Here is a 22,007-nt window from a genome sequence, read left to right on the forward strand (position 1 = left end):
TTCTTGCCTTATATAGCACTTCGGCGTTTCGTGAGCTTTCGAGCGTGCGCACGCAGGCAAAGCACGGCAGAGGACAGAGTGCGCGCTGGACTCGGGTTTGCCTTCCGCCGTGCTTTGGATGCGCGTGCAAGTTATACTGAAGATAAAATAATTGGCAGCTCAGCCTTCACCTTCAATGTCCCCTATGCATGACATGCTGTGAAACACCCCGGGAGCAACGTAACCAGGGTTATTTAGGAAGCGTTGCTAGGAGGGGAGGGGGGGGGGGGGGGGGTGACATATATTGTTCTTGCTAAATTTAGCGGGGAAACTGAATGGTTGAATGCGTCACGTGACGTCGATTTCTCCGCTAAATTTAGTGGGGAAGCTGGATTGCTGTGTATGTCACCGGACTTGAAATTTCCCGCTAAATTTAGCGGATTGATGTGCACTTCAAGTGACGTCAATTTCTGGCTAAATTAAAATGTTTTTGCCACAAAACGTGTATTTTCCCGCTAAATTGAGCGGGGAAACTGAGTCGACGTATATGTCACGTGCCATCGATTTCCCCACAATGTATGTCGCATGATGTCACGTGACAGCACTTTCCCCGCTAAATTTAGCGGGAAATGCACGGACGGACAACATTTTGGGATTGGGAAACAGCGTCACATTGCATGCTTTCAAAGCTCGCGCTGCAGGCGGGACAACTGAAAGACCTCGCTGTCATTTTCATCCTATCAGTTACAATAGGTCAACGTGGCCCATTTTATAGAGCACTTGTTTTACTCTCTTCACCCAATATGACTGGCGATTAAAAAGAGAATGTGGGGTTAACCATCTGGCTCTTCCTTATCTTACAGCAACTGGTGTTATCGTTGCCGGGAGGACTGCCGGCCATGCCCGTGCGGCGACGCCGGGGTGCCTCGGCGGGGACTCGGGCCGGCGTCGGCGGGGCCTCGGGCGGCGGGGGCCTCTGCTCCTGCTGGTCCGGCAGCCCCGACGAGCCTCCCGAGATCACCTACCACGTGGTCGAGAACGGCGTGGTCACGCTGCCGCCGCCCCCGCTGCTCACGCCCACCCACCCGCTTCCGGACGAGACCGAGCTGAACGCAAAGTTCGCCGAACTGGTCGTAAGTGGCCGTGACTCCATTAAACGCGACCTCCAAGGCCGGCTGGGGCCAGCCGAGACATGAAGGGGCGTGCATAAACTTTTATCGAACTAACGAGGCCTCATTGCTATAGATCTTCTGCAAATCAAGGTGTCCGAAAGAGCCTTTGTTGGCGGCCGTTTTGGCGCTTCCTTTGAAGTTGTAAGGTAACACTTTTCATTGCACCCCACCTCCAGGATGAACTTGATCTCACGGCGGCAAAGAAGGAGGTCATGTTCAACCTTCCATCGGAGAAGAAGTGGCAACTGTATCTCAGCAAAAAAATGGTAAGGTCCCACGTCAAAAAGTCGAAATAACCGCGTTATGTTCAGGCAAAAAAAAAAAAAAAAAAAAAAAAGCGAAAGCATACACGGCGGTAGAAACCACGCGCTTGTTGGATTAGTCAACCGTTGAATCTGACACAATGCCATGAGTCAAAAATATAAACTGTTTAGAATAGAAAAATCTAATAAAGCGGGTGCATTTGATTGAAATCAGATTTATTTTATTTACATCCGATTTCTTTTATTTAATGAACTCTTTTTATTTAAATTAGGTTATTAGATTTAAATTACTTTAGGCAGAGTATAGTGATCCCTTATCACTAGGTGCATTTTTAAGCACATCAGACTAATTGTTTAATACGTTCGATCACTAAAAAATGCGGAAAAAAATAATTACTAAAAATAAGTGCAGTTTAATTTACAACTTATAATTTTTGTAAATCCTGGCATGCTAGAGCAAAATCTCTACCTTTCTCTTGCTTTATGATTTGCTTGCGATGGGACATTACATAACTGACCAAGAAAGCAAATAATAGGAAGAAAGCTAAAAAAAATGCCATTGAAAAACGTAAAATACTAAACGAGCGTGAAATAAAAAAAAAAATATATATATTCAGAATTATTTTTACGGGCAAAGTATGATTTAAATCATCAGAGTAAAACAGGCGTGGTTTAAATCGCGATTTAAATCATCTTGATTGATGTTCTACAGTTTGCACAATGCAGAGAGAAACTTTCCGATGAACGTTTCTCTCTGCCATGCCTTCACGGCAGCCAACATCTCCAATTCCTTTTTTTCTTCTTTTTTTTGTCATTTAATAAAGAAGAAGAGATGAAGAAAAAAGTCGCAGTCATGTATGCAATCGTTTTCTATTTTTGTTTCTTTTTGACTTCATTCTCGATCCTGTTCTTATATGCCTTTGAACCGCTCAGATTTTTTTTTTTGTTTTTACGCTTGCCGCGTTTTGCGACTTTCGGAATGATTAAAAGAGAACAAAGTCGACATCGGCCGATTTGCAAACGGGGGATCCAACGCATATAGCGAGGAGGTTGCCGGTAAAAAATTTCTGCTTCATGTTCCTACCGTATTTGGGCAGACTGTTTTAAATCTGCTTGCTATTCCTAGAACATTTATAGTCTCCAAAGGGACGCTGATCAGTATTCAAATTCCCAGACGAGGTGCCGCTTGGACACTCACCAAAACGGACACAAAGTATCTGTACTCTAGAGGTACGGATGTTATTGTTGGTGAGCCCTCAAGCTGGGCTTCGTACGCTTTTGAGGACTGGTTCACACAGCCCTGTTTTCTTACGCCACGTTACGTAATTAGTGCTTACACCACAAGTCACCGTGACGTCTGTGCTTCATATTAAGCGTGGCTTCCAATAGACCGATCTCACCAGCTAGTTCAAGTACGCCACCGCTGCCGCCGTGCATCGTGGGAGCTGTAGTCTTTCTGCACGTGCGACAACCCTGCTGGAGCTCTGCACGAGCAGAGCACCAGGCGGCATGAGCTGTCTCGTGAACTGGCGTCTGCATCCTATGAACTACAGTTATGGCAGCGTCACGGATGCGTGGAACGCTTAGTGAGATCAGTCTATTTAATGAGATAGCCTGGCACGCCACATTCGAGACACGGATGTCTGGATGTCTTATACGTTAACGTATCTGTGCTTTTTAAGCCCACCATAGGACTTGTCATTCGCAAGTGATGATAAGTTCCGTCGGGGCACTTCATTGGCCACGAACGCGAATCGAAACATTTGTCTACGAATGCATTGTTGACGAGCGCATACATCCCAGTGATGTAGTTCTCGTGTCCAATGCGTGAGCTCGGGTCGGTTGACACGTTTTGTGGTCGGCTGACGTGTTTTGGGTACCGCGAATGTATCCTAGTGAAAAGTCGGAGAGCTTTCGAAGGAAAGTAGGTACGAAATAGTCTGCTATATTTTCAAAAGTTTGTACCGAAAAGTTGGCTTTTAGCTTTCTACCCTCTTTCTTTTGGCCCACTAAACGATATGCGGTTAGTAAAGTCCCAATCTAAAATCATTTATCCCAGCCCGAAGTTAATTTCATGGCACCTTTTAGAAAACGTTGCTGTCCCTATAAGGTGAACCACCGTGCTACACCTTAGTGGTGCATTGAAAGTGTGCAGTGGAGCACACAGGCTGTGCAGAGAAGCACCAGTGCGTCGCACTAAAACGTCAGTTCAAGGCAACCAAAAGAAAAAAAGTAGGCTAGCCACATTTCTTTTTTTTTTATTTGCAAAAAAACTAGCTCTTGTAAACACTACTATTACTTTCCACATGTTTTATGAACATGAATAGTTAATTATCCAACTCCATACTCACCGGGCGCGACATTTGAGTGTGCTTTTCACAGCGGGTGTTTAGAACGATCTAAACACTTTTAGGCTGTTAAAACGGTAGTCATAATGGTGTGGAATGCGCGTTGAAAAACATTGAAAGCTTACTTGCGCTCAGCAACCCCAGACTCTGCTATGGGCACCCGTGAATACCCCTATTTTTAGACATTCTAACAGGCATCCTCAATTGACTTTGCAGGAACAGTCTGACACATCGTCATCGCATTTCCCAGACTACTACATCGAACGGGTGAATGCCATGTCAATGGTAAGGAGTGCTCCCATGGGACCTCACAGAAGAGAATTGTCCTCCATGTACTCTTGTATCTTTACAGGCTATACCTGAACAAGAGTTCAAACTAACCAATTTACTATTTTTGCACAACCTTTAAAAACCAGTATTTTTACACCATTTAAAAAATTTGTCACAAATATTTTCTGGTAAGTTTCAAAATCATGCATATGTTCATGGGGTTCAAATAATGTTCCACCAACATTATTTCAACCCTAAACGTCAACCCGAGACAAGGCAAGCATAAAAAAGAATGGACATACACTCACAATGTTTTAATAATAGACAAGTCTTCCGCTGGCTTTTCTGCATTTTTACTATTTTATCGTTAATTATTTGAAGATTCTATTTGTAATGTTTTATAGTTTTTTATTGAATATAATAATGTATAGAACACACATATTAACATTGTGTGTCCATCTTTAACTTTATGGTAATGCTCAGATTTAACACATAGCTTTATTCGCTCAGTTTGAACATTGCAGTAACATTAACACTTAACGGTTAGTCATGTGTGAATAGAGGTTTTTGAGTTTGAAGCAAATTGGAAGCGAATGCTGATTTTCGCCGAATATTTTTAATCGAATATCAAATAGCTTCGCCAAGCCTTTCAATATCATGCACAATTCTTAAATGAAAATTCAGCTGAACTCGTGCAGGTGGTTCCCGACATCTAATTGTCCATTTCTAAGCTCAGCCAAGTTTAATACAGCTATATTTAAAAACTATGGCATGTCAACGAAATAATTGTCATAGCTATCCTAATCGATATGGTTTATAAATCTGCTTGCTGCATGCAACTATTCCTTCTTCAAATTCAAATTTAACAAAAAAAAGACAAAAAAAAAAAAAAAAAAAAAAACACGAATGATGAACATGAGTTGTCAAGACACCGCTCCGAACAACACATGGTCTTGCATAATCGCGGCAGGTTAACCCGTTGAGTGGGCTTCTCCGTGAGCACTTGTGCACTGCGGGGAAGCGATACATGCAAAGCTTGTGGACTTCGTGAGTATTGCTTCCCCACAGTGCACGACCATTGAATGAGAAGCGCACTCAATGGTTCTAATTCGCCGCAATCAACACTTTGAAAAGTGTGAATATCGCAGTTCATATCCTTAAGCGGATATCTAATAGGGTAGTCTTCTAAAATTCAAATATTCGCACAACACTAATAACGTTATTCCAGCTTGTGTAACAAAAAATTGTGTGGACTATCACGCGACGTCATACGAATCACCAGCGTCAGCTGGTGCGATATTTCGATGATGTTGCGTCGTGATTGAATGGACATTTTGGTAACGTTGCGTCGTGCAATGATGCAACTTTTTTTGCGTCGCACGAGGATTGCAACGTGTGTGCTACACGCCTACGCGCTGACGCTGCATAGGCACTTAGCACACACCTTGGAGGCAGTCAGGTCACTGTCCAGGTACAACGACTGAAGAACTTCGTGGTAAGCCACCGGCAAATATGCCAGGTCTCGCGTAAACCACAACCGATCATAGACAGAACAGGTAGCACCAAACAAGTTTTCGCAGAGGCGCTGCACAAATTGCTTGGTCTCACCAGTATGTCCACTGTTTGCTTGGTAACGTTCACGCACACCATAATCTTGACGTCGAATGCGCTCCATCCTAACGCCCAGGGTAACACCGTTGACGCCTAAACATTGACGATGTTCTTTCTCACGGGTGCGTTTAAGACGTCGAGCAGCCACTGGCCGCTCCACTATATGCTTAGGCCGCCCAATTCTTGCGCACAAAGGCTTAGAGCGCCGAATGAACGAAGGAGCCGAAGACGAGAAAGAGCAGGTGGCAAGGGGGGCCATCACATGATCGGCATCGTAATCGCGATTGGCCGAACGCGCTGCACCTCAACCTGCTCAACCGCAAATATTGTCAGCTGAAGGGCCAGTGTAACAGCGGTACTCACCCCTTTTTGGCGCCAAAGTCACTTGCGATAAACACATTCATTTTTGCAAACACGACACTCGCTTAGTACAAGCCCAATACAGCTGACACTGTAAAGTTATTGAAAAGTTTGGTGCTGGAAGGTCTGATGAAACTTTTTCATTCCAGCTTCTGTTTCCCAGGGAGGAGGAAGAAGTGAACACCCGAGCCAAGCTTTTAGACAACCTCAAGACAGCACTTCGGACCCAACCAAACAGGTCATTTGAGAGCATTGGTGTTCATCTTTTGGCTTCATGGATCACACTCTAGTTCAGTAATATGTGTTACACTATTCCCTAGAGTTTCAGTGAAGTGAAGTGCTTTGGCTGCCATCTGCAGTAGACTTCCGTGTAAGGTTCATACAGTCATGGGCAGTATCAGACTTGGGAGGTAATCCTTTATTTTTTCAAGTAATGTTGTAATTGCCACATTACTTTTTAGCAGTAGTTATTTGTAATGAAATTTCGTTGCAAAATATTGGTAACAAATTACTGTAATTACTTGTTACTTAAAAAAAATTGTACACAATACAGAAACAGGAGCAATATGAGTGTGCGACCATCCGCTCAAACAAAGCTGCCAAAGCTCAAAAACGAGCACTCACGCTCATACATTTTTTAGTAATGCATGCAACTATAGGGAGTATTTACTGGCGGCCATAGCTGTGTGCTGTCTGCAGAATACCTGGGATCATTTCTGGTTGCTGTAAGCAAATGGGATGGCAAGTGTGGTGGCAGCTTTCGCTGCCTTGTCAGCTTGTGAACAGAGTGCACCTACATTCTTCTCTTAGGTACAATATTTTATTTCTATAAGAACTACCATAATACGGGCGTATGAGAAATGTAACGCAGTGTTGCAGAACATTTTTGAAAACATAAAAATTGTTTCTATTCCCTGGCAAGGTACGTTGCTGGGCTAGTTGGGTCGTCTTAGATAAACATATAAAATTGCGCAAAAAAAGACTGAGACAAGAAGTAAACAAGGATATTGCTTGTCCTGTTTACTTTGTGTCCGTCTTTTTACGCTATTTTATGTTTAATTTTTTTATTTATATCTGCATGAGAAAAGTAATGTGAAAGTAATTTGTAACGTAACGAGTTAAGTAGTCTGTTATTTTTCAGCAAAAGTAATTTGTAACGGTAATTCATTACATTTGAGGCTCGATAATTTGTAATTGTAATCAATTACATTTTTTAAGTAACGGGCACAAGTCTAGACAGTATGGACTAAATGGGTCCATTAAGGTGGTAACAGAAGTAATACAGAGGACATTCAATTACAAGCACATGTCAAAGAAAAGAAAGCAAAGTGACCATGTCCAAAAGCATTAGAGTAACGAGTGTGCAGAAAAATAAAGTGCAGGTGAAAATATATAGCGAGCTTAATTTAAAAAAGTAAACAAAAAGACATAATTGTCAACTATTCATAGAAGCTTCCTAATTAGCGTCTTGTCGCCCATTGACTAGTAGCGTTAAATTTTTTTTTTTGTTAAGACTGATATAGTCATTGTAATATGCTTGTACTACCAGTACAAGGATGTGAAATACTAATGTAATTAAGACATTTTTTTAAAAATCTGGCTTCACAATAGAAAGATTCCACTATAATCATTGCCTGCTCTTATTAATCTATTTTATTAAACAACTGGTTTACCATATGCCTGTGGTGCTTCTCCACATTTTTGTTTTCAGTACCGAACGTTGCTATCAAGATGAGTAAATGTTTGAAAATGCCTGCTGAACCAGAATTTGAGATGTACCGGTGACATGGTGCTGAAGTTTATGTTGGCTAAAAAAACCGGTTCATTCTCTCTCGGTTTTCAGTTTCGTGACCAGATTCTTGGACCAGGATGGTATGTCCTGCCTGCTGAACTTCCTCGGTGGAATGGACTATAACACCGCACAGAGCCCAATCCACACCTCCCTCATCGGCTGTGTCAAAGCTCTCATGAACAATTCGGTGAGATCGCAAAGGATCTTGAAAAGCACTTCTATTATGAAAGGCAACCCTGCTTGATATTTTAATTTGCAACTTCTGGTACAAGTGATATAATACATTTTTAAAAAAAGTTTCTTAAGAATAACTGACTAGAGCCCATTGACTACGATGTGCCTTATTAAGAATTAAAGTTAAGATGCAAGTTTTACTGGTGCCACCTGGTTGAACTAGATTTTTATGTTTACTTTAGTGTGCCATTGCAACATGAATTTAAAGCTGATACTTTAGAATACCATTTTCAGCATATGAATTTACTGTCCTAGAGAAAGAGAAATATACTATGTTATCTTAATAAATTATGCAAAGAACTGTGAAGTTATAGAGAGAAAAATTTGTGATTTTAGTGGTACATACACTTAGCCTGCAAATATGACAATAGTGAGACACTTGTCTACATCCTTGGAAGTTTGTTTTTGTGTTCTCTTCTGGTAATGCAAAAGTCATATATGCAGATTCTTGTGAATATTAACAACCAAGGAGCCAAACATCTTAAGGTACAAGCATGCTTGCACTGCGGGCAGACGGAGAACCAAAATATACAGTGAAACTAAAAAGACTTGCTATTACTTTTATTTGCTATTTCAAACATTTCTAAGACAATGTGGTTTAGAATTGTGTGCTCAGAACTGAAAATTATAGCACCAAAACAATTGAACAATTGAAGCCATTTGGCACTCAAACGTTCTGTATAAATTGTGACAGCACTTCAGTGTTTGCAAAGAAAAGTTACCAAAAGATAAAAAGAAAATATTACGGGCAAAGCATTCATGGAATAATTAAAGAACTCGTCTATTTTGTCGCTAAAAATGACATGTTTGCTGAAAATCGTTTATAAATTTGGTGTATGCTAACCAAACAATCATTCTTTTATGGATAGCCTTAATTTCCCTATGCACTCTGAAATTCACCCACTGATGAGTGTGGTATAAACTTTGACTTTGATACTATTTTGTTACAAGTCCCACTTTGAATTCTACAGAATGGCAGGGCCCATGTGCTGGCCCACCCGACTGCCATCAACACCATCGCCCAGAGTTTGAGCACTGAGAACATCAAGACCAAGATTGCAGTCCTCGAGATCCTCGGTGCCATGTGCCTGGTGCCAGGGGGACATCGCAAGGTCCTGGAAGCCATGCTGCACTTCCAGAAGCATGCCTGTGAACGAACACGGTTTCAGGTATGTTACATCATGAACATCTCGGTGTTTACGAACCATTCCAATATTCACCTTCAGCGCAATGCCATCCTTGTCTACTGGGCTGTGGGGAACGTTTTGAGCACGTAAAGTAGATTTTTTTCGCAGAATATCAGACTCCATGCATGCGTTGGCAACCCTATGACTCTGCATTTTTTGCCTGGGTGATAAGCACTAAAATAGGTGTATACACATGCCTAAGAAAACAAGACAACATTCCCAGGTGGTGCAAGTGTCTGTGAAGATCTCCATGATGTCTTCAGAAAGTTGAGACATCTTGAGGACGTCCGCTAAAGCATGTGTGCTGCCAGGGGCAACTGACGTCTTCTCGTGGTTCACTTTGTTACGAAGCCCGACACATAAAGCTGACAAACAGGAATGGGTTCTCAAGCTTAGTTTTACAAAACATTGAAGTTTCTCTAGTCCTTTGGCTAATCTAGTTGTGAAAACATTACAGACGAAGCAGTAAGACTCAAGGTGGTTAGTATCCTACACAAGTGTCGCACTGAAAAACCAACCTTAGCCTGTACTGGAATTGTAAATTTATGTTACTCAACAAATTATGTCAGATTATTCATAACCTATGACTGAGATACCCTGTAAAAAGGTATCCATCATAGTTCTTCGGAAACCTTTTGTGACCTAGTGCTGCTCTTAGTTTGGAAAATATTAGTAGCCCTGTTACATAGTGCTTGGCAAATTCTATTGCATTGTACATATCGTGTAATGGTAAACCGACCTTGCAATATGCTGACCACCGATAGGTGTGTCTGTGCTAATTAAATTTTTTTACATATCTTTGGTAGAAGATCATAGAATATTTTTCAACTTGTTTTACCTTGACATCTTAAAGGGCCCCTGACACGCCAAAGAAATTCGAAGTGCCCGCCAGTGCCCTGTGACGTAACAATGTACCGCAAGGTGTCGGGGCGGTCAGAAGGGAGGCATCGACCTATGTCACTAAAAGTGGGTTCACCGGAAGTCACGTGAGTTCCACTCCTCAGGCTCTCCATGACCGTGTTTAAGACTTTTTTTATTTTTTTTATTCTGGTCTTTTTTACGAGTAGAATACGAAGTTTCAGTTTCGCTAGCTTTTTATCGCTGCACCGTTGGTTAGTTTGCGTACTGTAAAAGTTGAGGACGATCAGTCAGTGGATCGATGTGATGGAGGTCAATGATGAAAGCGTTGCGAGTACAAACCAGTGTATAAGTGCATTCCATCAGTCCGATGGTACAGAGCCATACTGAACACAAAACAAACAATCGAGTTTTGAAAAAAAAAAAAAATTTAGATCGCTTGCAGAAATTAGGTTTGCTAGCATACGACACGCCCGACCGCATTGCTGAAGGTTCAGACACCAAGGTTGTTAAATTATCGGATACTCTCCAGGCTGAAGATGTGTACCGTCTAGAGAATACGAACTGGTGAGTGTACCAAGTACAAGTAAATGTCGAGCATAAAGTATGTGTTTTGACTAGAACATGAGCAGAACTTGTTTACTAGGTTCACTGACTCTTCTTCTTCTACCTTTACGGCAACATTAGGCGATGAAAAGCAAATAAAAGAATCCTTGTCTGCTTGGATTGCTCGCGAAAATGCAGAAAATAACAAAAATATAAAAAAGAATTACACGCGGTCGCGGTAAGCACGAGGAGTGATACAACTCATGTGACTTACGACAATGCCTCCCTTCTGACCGCCCTCACATCTTCCGGTACATTGTTACGTCACAGTGCACTGACGGGCACTTTGAATTGGGCTTCGTATTTCTATTTTTTATAAAAAAAACTATGCAACTATAAAGCGAAGCAATTTTTTGGTGATGTCCTGATACACCATTTTAATGCCTAGCATGTAAAATTTTTTTTTGGCATGTTAGAGGTTTTTAAGACTAAAAATAAATGTTTGAGAGCTTGTTATTGCATTCAGTTGTCTTTCTGACATATCAGGTGCCATTACAACTTGGGCGTGGAATAAAAGAAACATGAGCTGGATTATAAATTACGAGAAATGGCAATACAACTACCTAAACAGAGATTCAAAGGTCCAATTAGGCAAATGGAACAAAAAATGTGCATATGACAAAACAAAAAATGGGCATTGACAAAACCTAAAAGGAAATTCATATTCATGAAGCGGAATGATTGTAAGTTTTGCATGGCTTACAATGTGCCTAACTAACGAACTGTGCAGCTATGTTGTTGCTGCATAAAAAATTTTCATGAATTTTGCCTCGCATGATTACCCAGATAATAAAGATGTGGAACTCGTAAAAGACATTTTATATCACTGGCTTTATTGTTTCTACTTCAAAAGCTCGGTTCTGTGAGGCTTCTTATGAAAGGACGGTAGTACTTAAAATAAATAGACCAGTATATAAACAAATTCACTAACGTGTAATGGGTCAATTTCATCATCTTTCCACAGACCGTTCTCAACGACCTGGATCGCAGCACGGGTATCTACAAGGACGAAGTGAACCTGAAGACTGCCATCATGTCCTTTGTGAATGCCATTCTCAACTATGGTCCAGGCCAGGACCATTGGGAGTTTCGACTTCACCTCCGCTACGAGTTCCTCATGCTTGGAATTCAGCCCACCATCGAGAAGCTCAGAAGCCACGAGAACGCGACCCTCGACAGGTAAGATCTTTCACAGTGTGAGAAGCCTTCGTGGTGATCAGTTTTGGGGCCCCAAGTTGGTTTAGTCAACATTATCCCATCCGATCCAAGACGCATTTTGGGCCCATATAGGTCACTTTGTCTGCTATTGGTATAAAATATAAATACCCATACAAAATTTTGGACAAAAAAGTCTGAAAAATAAACTCGAGTTTTTGTTTTTATAACAAATTTGGGAAGTTAATTTTTATCATCGAGTGTGTAGATGATGATGAAAGTAGGTGTAAAATGGCACTTTTCCTTCAGCAGCAATCCCACATTTTCTCTAAATGCACAGCAACTCATATTGCTTTACCAGAGTACAACTGGGCTGTGAGGGAAAGCCTACCTCCAGAGTTGATTGTTTTTGAGTCAGTGTGAGGACAAATTTTCGTTTGGTCAGCTTTTAGGTTTGACAACTAATACTTCAGCTGATTGCATTGAACGGTAGCCTATAAATGTGTGCTTTCATTAGCTGATTAAAATAAAATAACATTAGAGAGAGGTGACCCTTTTTTCATTTGTCCTGCTGAGCTCCTTAGGACACTAGTATTAAATATTAAAATAGGTATTAAATTTATTATTGATATGAACTTACTAATTATTAGTCCGTTTTGCTTCCTACAACTGAAACCTAGTTATGATATGATCACCTGACAGGACATAAAAAGATTAATCTCCTGGAACCCTGTTTATAATGATAAATTATCTACTGAAAATGTACTTCAATGGTTTGTGTGTAGATGTCCAAGGCCAGCGACCTAACTAAGAAAGCATGTGGCTAGATATGTTTTACTGCTGCAAAAGCCTAGTATGCCCGGCGACATAATGACGAGCATTTTATCTCTTGATGTTATTTCAGGCATCTTGACATCTTTGAAATGGTGCGGTTTGAGGATGAAAAAGAGCTGGGCCGAAAGTTTGACATGGTAAGATCTCGTTCAAAAGCCTCACTCCACATATGAAACACTATCAGTGTTTCAGCTCAAGGCATGTAGTAACACAGATCAAGCTGTAAGATTTTCTGAAAAGCAAGCAGTTAGTCACAAAAATGGAAAAATTGAGTGCACAGTAAAACAAAGAAACACGTCACTAAAATATTAAGTAAAGAATTATTAATAAATAAGCTTGTACGAGAGCCACGTCTATAAGCGTTTAAAATTAAATATATTTTTTTAATTAATGGAATAGACATGCAAAAACAAACAGAAAAAAAAAATTGGCTGCATGTTTGGTCATCCTTTAAAATGCATTTAAATGCAGTAGCTCTATAGGGTGGATGGTGCTCTTAGTTCAGGTGGTGCCTGAAGCAGGGTTTTGTATGGAAACAGATTATGTCACACCTTTGTCTCTTTGTGACGCTGCACAGGCTTCCCTTCAGTACCACCTGGATACAGAGCCTTTGTGCTGAATTTTCTGGGACCCGAAGATAGGGAAAGCACGCTTTCCTGCCCTTTCCGCCCCTTTTCGTTTTGTGCACTCGCTCTACACCACCTGCTTCTGCTCCTCCCATTCCTGGGCTGGGTTTGTAGCTCAGTCAGCAGCACACTTGGCTTCCATGCCGGTAACCAGGGTTCAATCTCTGGCACCGGTCGCGGTTTTTAAAAATCGCTTAGCAGTTACGGACCGACTGGTCTATTCATTTCGCGCTTACACGGCTCCTGAGGCTGATTGGCTCAATAAAGCTAAAGCTTTAAAATGTAGCTGTGGCATGCCTGCGCACATGGGGTTTTTCCCACCATACTTTCCTGTTTTGTGAAAAAGTTCCTTTTAGATGAGCACACATGCAAAGCTTTGCTATACCATGCTAGGACTCTATCAATGAAAGTACAGCAATAAGTTTAACATATATACTCATGAGCTTTCTTTTAGTATTACAACCTGTCATAATATGGTCTGCTTGCTCTGAATTTTTCCAACCAGGCCCACGTGGACACCAAAAGTTGCACGGCCATGGTCGAGGCTGTGAACAAGAAGCTCTCGCTCACGCCAGCTTACCCACACTTCCTTTCACTCCTTCATCATACCCTGCTAATTCCATGTGAGTTTTCATCACCTATTACAATAAGAGTTGTAGCTTTTTATTGCTCTTGATGTAGGTACTAGATGAAAAGCAGCAAAACTAGCTTGAGCCAATCAGGATCGATTCACAATTTCGCCAATTTGGTAGTTGCCCTGATATATCCCAATTTTAAAAGATCTATGTTGGAACAACCATTAATTTATCTTATTTTAGTTTTTATTTATTTTCCTTGTCACCCGAGGATGATACAAAAGAATGTAGACATGTTTTTCTATGGAAATAATATTTTTATCTGTCCAGTAATATACAAATCTTTCATGAGTCGGTTTGAAAACCTGTACTATACACTAAAGCATTATCTGCAATATTGAAAACAAGTGCAGGATGCCAAATCAGACAGCAATGCCATCTGGAGCCAATGTGTATTTAGATAAAAAAGGATACATTTAGATTCTCACTTTCCCAGGTAAAATATTTCTATGAAATAGTTGTGCCGTGTCTAGAGTAGGATAACTGTGATGACTCTCTTTTAGTGTGCACCACAAAAGCAAGATCAAAAATGAACAAATATTCCATTTTGATCTCACTGCAGCATCAAACCCCTAAGTGTACAGAGAAACCTGGAGGTGGCTACACACTCACAGGTCTTTCAGCTACACACATAGAAGCATTGTCCTAAAGCTATGGCACCTTAACATCAATTCATCTGAGCTCAAAGATTTATACTATAGGAAAGAAGGTGTTCCAGCAGCCTTCGCTTTTTTTTATTTGCTGACATGAAGCACATGGTTACCTGATTTTACATATTTGTTCCAGATCTGGGTGGATCACCGCAGCATTGGATCCTTTTTGACCGCATTGTCCAGCAAATCGTGGTACAAGGAGAGAAGGGTGAAGATCATGACATTGCAGTTATTGACATCAACGTCTCAAAAATACTCAAAGAGTAAGTACCTATAGTTCATATGCAGCTGTGCCTCATCTGAGCTATTTGATGCTTTATGCTACTATGTCTAAAAGCAGGTAGTATTTGATTTTCAGAAGCCTAATTTTATAGACTTCTTGGGTTTCCCCTTTGTGGGGTACCACTCAGAAACACAGAAGGTTCCTTGGGTCCGTATAATGACCTGTTTATTTCACGACAACGCCACACGTTTGCCCGAGGGCCAACAATGGTGGAGATGACGGCGCTGTTTCTTTTGACAGGATCGCCAGTCGTAGTCCGCGCTGTCGCTATTGACAGTATCACGGAGGGAGAGGCTCAAGTAAGGAAAGGAAGGTTCCGTCGAGCAGAGCCTCCCCCAGCGAGAGTCCTGCCCGTTGGGTTAGGGCCGTCTTATATAGCCTGTGGGAATGGACGCGCCCGGGGTGGGTCGAATGTAGGTTGGCTCCCCGGAGGGGCGGACACGTCCAAGTCAAGATCCCGAGGGGTGTGCCTTCGGCAAATCACCGAGAAGGACGAGGGAAAGTCGTCCACAAGGGGATACGGCTTCGCTCTCGCATCCGGGACGCGCCCCCCATGGCGACGTCCCATGGCCTGCCTAAGCTAGGCCTAGATAGGGATGCGGGGAACACGTGATTGCTACTACTTTAACATGGTTGTGTAAATGTTAGCCCCTATGTACTGAATATGCAGCTGCCTTCTGTTCTGCTGGGTTGAGCTGACGAGAAAGGATACTGAAAACAGATACATACAGGCTTTTCCATCACCAACATTGCTTCAAACTATATTATTGATATAAGTTATTTAGAAATTTTATAAAAGTATTGTCTTTATTACTACCAACACTATCAGTGTTATAAATTTATTATTGTCACTTATTTTTGAAAAGAAGGCTAGTGCCAAAATTTTGGATTTTGGCCAATATTTTCAAACATAAAAATTGGGTTTCATGTCATGTGGATCCCCTGCATTTCTCAGCCTTTTTAAAGTGGTGGATAATATTTAAGAAGTTTTGACTTTGTTCCAGACTTGCCACAGAAGAAGAACTGAGGGTTGCCAAGGAGAATGCTGATCGATTTGAGAAGGAAAACATCGATCTTGCAACGCAGATTGTCAAGAAGGAGCAAGAGCTTGAACAAAGCACGCAGGAAAAGGTATTATCTTCATTTCCCTAACACCTTGCAGCAAATAAGTTGTTAATAACTTCATAGAGAATCGGAGACATACAGACCTGATATGAACACACTGAAGTTGTAACCTTTCACCGTGTTAAACATATAGCATGCTGGCAAGAAATACTATTCTCCACAATGGTATACACTGCAGAGTTTTGATGAATTGACAAGATGACTGTTCAAGTATCTAATATATCGGAAAGTTGTCCACAACATAAGAAAGACATTAAGATAGTGTCTGAAAAAAATCTAACTATGCCCATGGTTCTGGGAATATTGCTGGGATGTTGTAATGTCCCATTAATGTCTTATAAAAGTCCATTGGGCTATCTTTGTCATTTTGGCAGGCAGCATTTCCATAGACCTTGGAACAATTTGATTTAGTCTTCTAACCTGCTACTCTTTTGCAGTGCAGCAGTGCTTGCAGGCAAAGAACTCGGCAGGAGATGGCATGCATTACTTTCACAAAAATATTAAAAATTGATGTGCCCTCAAATCATATTTAAAATGAGCAGTTATTAGCAATATTACCACTTCTCTTAAATTACCTTGTGAGCCCTCTTTTGGCTTTGTAGGTTTAAAGCTGAAGATTGTATACTTTTCGTTCTGTTTCTTCGTGTACAGCATTAATTAATCACACTTACCTATAACGTGGAAGAGGTGGCTTTCTCTGGCGAGCGCTCAACTGGTGGCATTCGCGAAAACTAATCTACTAGTCACATGGTGTAACATGCAACTTCCGCTCAAGGAGTGTCCTACCCACTCATTCAAGGGCCGCCGGCAAATTCTGAAGGCACAACCCTGCAATCTTATTTTTTCTTGATGGTGACATTGTTAATAAACCTTCAGGTTTAATTTTTTTGTTCTCTATTGATAAGGCTTTGACATTTGCGAAGAGCAAGGTAACAGCCTCCCGCGTCCGACAGCCCCCGTGGCCCCGATAGAGCGGGTTGTTTCATGTTCCCCTGCGTGACTATATTAGTTGTCATGAATGCCACCAAATAGCGCTCACCGGAGAAAGCCACGTGCTCTCGCGTTATGGGCAAGTGTGATTACCGCTGTACATGAAATATATAATACCGTATGTTCCTTTGCAAAACATATATTGAGCACAACAAATACGGTCAATCTTTTGATAATGGTTTAACTCGAAAACTTTGACATCATAGTTTTGCAATGTTTTAGTTGCAATAAAGATGTACAGCCAGTGCAAACCAGAGTTTGGTATTTAAAGTTTTCAACTCGGGCCAATCTTTCTTTCAAAAGTACGACTAAAGATGTTGTGAAGTTATTTGGTCTTTCACTTTGAAACTGTTCTAATGCTGTTTTAGAAGAGATGTTCGCCAGTGTTGTGCAACATTGTACCACACTTTTCTATGCCCTTGTCACCCCGACTTTATATTAAACGGTCTTGGTTACTTTCCCTCAACTAGGAAGATCTCCAGGCAGCACTGGCCAAGACGAAAGACAAGTTGGAACGAGAGACGGTCGGGCATTTGGAGGACAAGCAAAAGATCGAGGAGTTGGAGTATCGCATACGAGAAATCACTCAGGCCGTGAGTACAGTTCCCAGCTGGGTATAATCGGGGACAACTATTTTTGGGCAATGCAGTGAACAGTATGGGCACGCATGCCCCCTCCCATTTGGAGTGCTGATTAAGGCTGTGCATGCGCTTTCCTTCTCTCCTCGGAAATGCCAAGAAATGTTGTTCTGGACCTGTTGGCATCGCACTAACACAGACTACAGTTTTTTTGTAAGCAACTAATCAAAAGCATATATTTAGTAGTAGTAGTAACTTTGAGATTTTAAAAATCTCTAAAATTATTTTAGAGATGCTTTTGAACTTCCATGATTTGAAAGTTTTACAGATTGGTCTAATTGTACACTTGCACTACTCGTAGAACAAATGGAAGGTGCAACCAACAGACTGCCAAAAATTGGTCAAAATGTTTTTATGAGAAATTTTGTGTCATTTTCTGTCAATTGATGCGACAGCAGATCTGACGTTAAGGAGAAGCTTATTATCTTTTGTACTGTGGTAGACCCATAGGGCTACTTAAATATATTAAGCAAGCGCCCACACAAAAATGAAAGATAATTTTGTAAAAACATCGGCATGGGGGCTTGTTAGGTCTGAGAGCAAAAGTGCACAAGGGGCACATGAGAAGGTGGGCTTCACCACTTTGACCGGCGCTCGTGTGTCAAGCTTCACCACTTTGCATTAGTGTGATCGGAGAAGCTGCTGACGTGAAAGTGCGTTTCGGTTAGCAACATAGGCTCAAAAGCCTGGAATGGGCACTTAGTGTGTCCTTTGCTGACTTACCAAGTGTTTGAACAGTAGCCGGAGGGCGCTCATTAGGACATAAGCATATGCTCGGTATCTTATTTTACTAGTGCTACAGTAAAGGCTTTTCAAAGACATTATAGCCTCATAATCCTATGAACAGGTTCTACCTGTCGCTTTATTGTCGTAGCTGTTGTTCAGGTATAACAAGAAATGTTTGACTGCGGGTTAAAGGCAATACGTGCGGTCAGCGACATACAGCCGTGTCTTTGCATGGTTGCGCCGTTCTCTCGTCTGCTGGCCCCCCGGGGCGAGAGTACTCTGTGCGTGGGCGCGTCGTGGCGCTGCAGTCGGCGGTCGCTTGCAATGCCACTCACGACATTTATAAACTTTTTTTTCTTGGTTTCGGTGGCAGTTGGATTGCGAGCGGCGGCAAAAGAGTCTTGGGGACGGAAGTCTTCGCAATGGTGTGTCGGACGAGACACGCCTACGAGCTGGCTCTGCCTCCTACACAGGGTCGTTTTCCACTCCCCCACCGCCCCCACCACCACTTCCGTCCAATGGAGCTCCACCGCCAGCCCCCCCGCCTTTGCCAGGTAACCCAAAAGTTTCTAGAGTAAAAAATGCAAGCACGTTTGTGTTGCTGTAGCATCTTAGGAGCACACGATTAGACTTACATATTGCAGTAAGTTCCATGCTACACTATGGTGACACGGCTTAGTTTCAATGAAACGGAGAGGAGAAAAGAAAATTTAACAAAAACGCTTGCTGCAGTTGCAATGTTATTTCTGAGGTGCCCGATAGGCGGCTCTCTTTTTGCACTGATTTCTACACACTACACTAGCTTTCTTAAATTGAAACTAAAAAAAGCCAAGTTTGGCAAATATGTTTCAGTTAACAAGATAAGAACTGCAAAGACTTCTGGGGAACTCGAAAGCAGTTTCAAGATCATTGTATTATGATTAGGAACACACAAAAATACACTATCAGGATTGAAGAGAGAAGAAACATTTAAGACAAGGACAACAGAACCAGATATTTCAACTAGCAATGGGCATAGAGGAAAACATAATATATAGTGGAAACTGACTCGCTTCAATTCCAACCTAAATATGCTTATTTTTTTAGAGACAAGGTCTGCAATCCTTTTAACTTTGGCACTTGTCTTTTGCACTTCTGAGTTTTCGAAGATAGGTGACAAGCTGGTGCTGCTCACCAACGGATGGTGGCATTCTCAGGGTCTGGTTCACTAGAATGTCAGTTCTCGTTGTGATTCATGAATCTTGTTGCCTGTACTGCAGGATCTGCCCCGCCGCCTCCACCATGCATGCCCCTGACAAGAACAACCAGGGCAACGAAAAACATCCCGCAGCCTACAAACCCTCTCAAGTCTTTCAACTGGTCCAAGCTGCCAGAGGTATGTGCAATCTGGATAGTCATTTGTAGATATTATGGCTCAGTCATTCAGTCATTGGGAAGTATGTTCTAATTTGTATGATTTATCTTGTGTAATAGATAAACATTTTTATGTAAGGATATACCTAATCAACATCAGTTGGGAATAATTAAAATGTTGAAACAGTTTAGAAACCCAAAAACTAGGTGTTTTTGCGTAGATGTATGCAAGTGAGGTGACTGGCCGCCGGCACATGTTTTGCTTGTGTAGACAAGCCCATGCATTGCAAGCTTGCCAAGGCTGTGGTCACGCACAAGCTGTACGTGCTTGCACGCATGGGGCACCAGTCAGGGTGCCATGCTTGCAATTGTCTATGCTGGTTGATGACTGAGAATAGTGACTACCTTGCTGTCCTCAACAGTAGCTGCTCCTCATGTGTTCTGGTACCACTTGAGTTGGTGTGCCCTAAGGGGGTCAGGAAACAAAATGCTTGTACTTGTTCCTTTGTTGAGATATGGTCTATGTTGTGCTGGCAGCCCAGAAACACTAGCCTTGACTAGTGCTTCCGGCCTGCTGGCAGAGAAGTCAAGAAAACTAATTTTAAAACAAATGAACAGATTTCAAAATTGCATCTGGTTGCAGCCTGTTAATCTCCATTAGAATGCCGCCACGTCATGAGTTCCTAAGAAGCAGCACCAGTTTGCGGTAGTATGGCTCGCTCATGCAGTTACTTAGTCATGAATGTTACTTGGCGAAGAACGCCAACGCGTTCATTACGTTTTATATGTTAAAGCTTTTACCGTGCTTCCGCAATGTGCATTCCTCACTATCAAGATCGCCGTTCTTTGCAGACGCTAGGTAAAAGTTTGATCAAATAATGCATGGACCTCTGCCAAACCAACCATACATCTCTACCCCCCCTGATGCGCTGTGAATATGTAAACTGCACTCAAATATGGCACCCAGTGAATATACCTCATATACATATCTTGCAAGTGTCACCATTGTTTGGTACTGATGCTTTTTTTCTACTTACTGGTTCCCTCGAGCTACTACTACTCCGGTGTGAAACTAACACACTGTACCGAACGCTTAATTGTAGCACCTAAAATACTGGCATGGCTGCAAATGACATTACGGGCAAGCTAAGTATTGGCCATGGGGCATGCACTCCTCGGATATTACTACTAGGCGAGATTGTCACACGTTGACGTCTCTAAGCGGCAAAGCTGGCAACTATAGTAACGTTGGCCATGCATGAACTATTGACACCACGAATGCAATGCGCATTGCGCTTCTTGCTGGCCGACTTTGAAGCGAGGGGTAGAAAGCTCATGCTCTCGTCATTTCGTTTTCGTACCCCATTAAGTTTTAAGCAATCTGTAATGTGAATTGTGCTAGTGATGCACAGTCTTTCCCATAGACTTTATTGTCATCTACTGCTGTGTCATTTTGTAAATATTAGTGTTAATCAATAATCACTTGGATTAAACTGTGGTGAAAGAAACAGGCAGGAGACGGACGTTCCAAAACAATATTTTATTTCAGTGGTGTCTCGTCAGGAACTGATCTTCGTGAGCGTACAGCTAGCGCACGCGTCTTTTTCTCTTTTTCTGCTGCCGAGACTGGACTCTCTTATCGGTGCGTCTAGTCACCACAAAACAAATGGTGCAATTCACTACCAACATACCATACTTAAGTAATAGACTCTTTTTATTAACGACATTGCAATCAACAGAAGAAGCCCAGTTACTTACAAAAGAGAACATCCTCTCTTGAAGGTGTTCAAGTTTTTGCAGATAGCATTTTCGCAAAAAAACAAATTTTCTTCAACTCGTTATTTGCTATGCTTTTTACCTAGGACGCTATGATTGGTTGTATGTGTGCTCTGTGAGAAAGTAGAAGGACCAAGCTTATAGACACTGCCTCAATAGACTTATTTCCCAACCAGTTTCATTATGCCACCCCTGCCGCCAGGCATTGTGGGAGTTGGTGTCTTTCTGCACACATGGCATCTACGCTGAGGGTCGATCTGTGCGAGCAGAGCACAAGGTGGCACAAGCTGTCTCATGTGCTGGTGCCAGCCTCCTATGAAGTACAGTTATGGCGGCATCACGCATGCGAGGAACGCTTGCTGAGATCAGTCTATTGGTCAAGTTAAGGTAACACAATTTAAAAAGTCTTGCTCTACAATTTTTTGTATTATATTTCTTTCAACAACTAGTACCTATAGGTCAACGTGCTGCAAACAACCCCACACGAGGTGTGGGCAAATGTGCAATTCCTGCATGAGGTGTAGGTGCTGCGC

The 22,007-nt window shown here is 41.9% G+C and overlaps 1 protein-coding gene across 1 annotated transcript in view; it reads left to right on the forward strand.

The window, feature by feature from the left end:
• Window positions 1–848: 848 nt before the first annotated feature.
• LOC8052696 (disheveled-associated activator of morphogenesis 1) overlaps window positions 849–22,007 on the forward strand; it is a 40,602-nt gene continuing 19,443 nt past the window's right edge. Inside the window, exons 1-14 of the mRNA XM_029972493.3 lie at window positions 849–1,112; window positions 1,328–1,417; window positions 3,979–4,047; window positions 6,153–6,241; window positions 7,847–7,982; window positions 9,001–9,198; window positions 11,645–11,859; window positions 12,740–12,806; window positions 13,801–13,918; window positions 14,717–14,846; window positions 15,871–15,997; window positions 17,452–17,574; window positions 18,719–18,899; window positions 19,605–19,720. Coding sequence (XP_029828353.3) covers window positions 879–1,112; window positions 1,328–1,417; window positions 3,979–4,047; window positions 6,153–6,241; window positions 7,847–7,982; window positions 9,001–9,198; window positions 11,645–11,859; window positions 12,740–12,806; window positions 13,801–13,918; window positions 14,717–14,846; window positions 15,871–15,997; window positions 17,452–17,574; window positions 18,719–18,899; window positions 19,605–19,720 — 1,893 coding nt within the window. The 5' untranslated portion in view covers window positions 849–878. The remainder of the gene's footprint in view (window positions 1,113–1,327; window positions 1,418–3,978; window positions 4,048–6,152; window positions 6,242–7,846; window positions 7,983–9,000; window positions 9,199–11,644; window positions 11,860–12,739; window positions 12,807–13,800; window positions 13,919–14,716; window positions 14,847–15,870; window positions 15,998–17,451; window positions 17,575–18,718; window positions 18,900–19,604; window positions 19,721–22,007) is intronic.

This window comes from Ixodes scapularis, unplaced genomic scaffold, assembly GCF_016920785.2.
Source record: "Ixodes scapularis isolate PalLabHiFi unplaced genomic scaffold, ASM1692078v2 PGA_scaffold4__175_contigs__length_147842914, whole genome shotgun sequence".
Lineage (NCBI taxonomy): Eukaryota > Metazoa > Arthropoda > Arachnida > Ixodida > Ixodidae > Ixodes > Ixodes scapularis.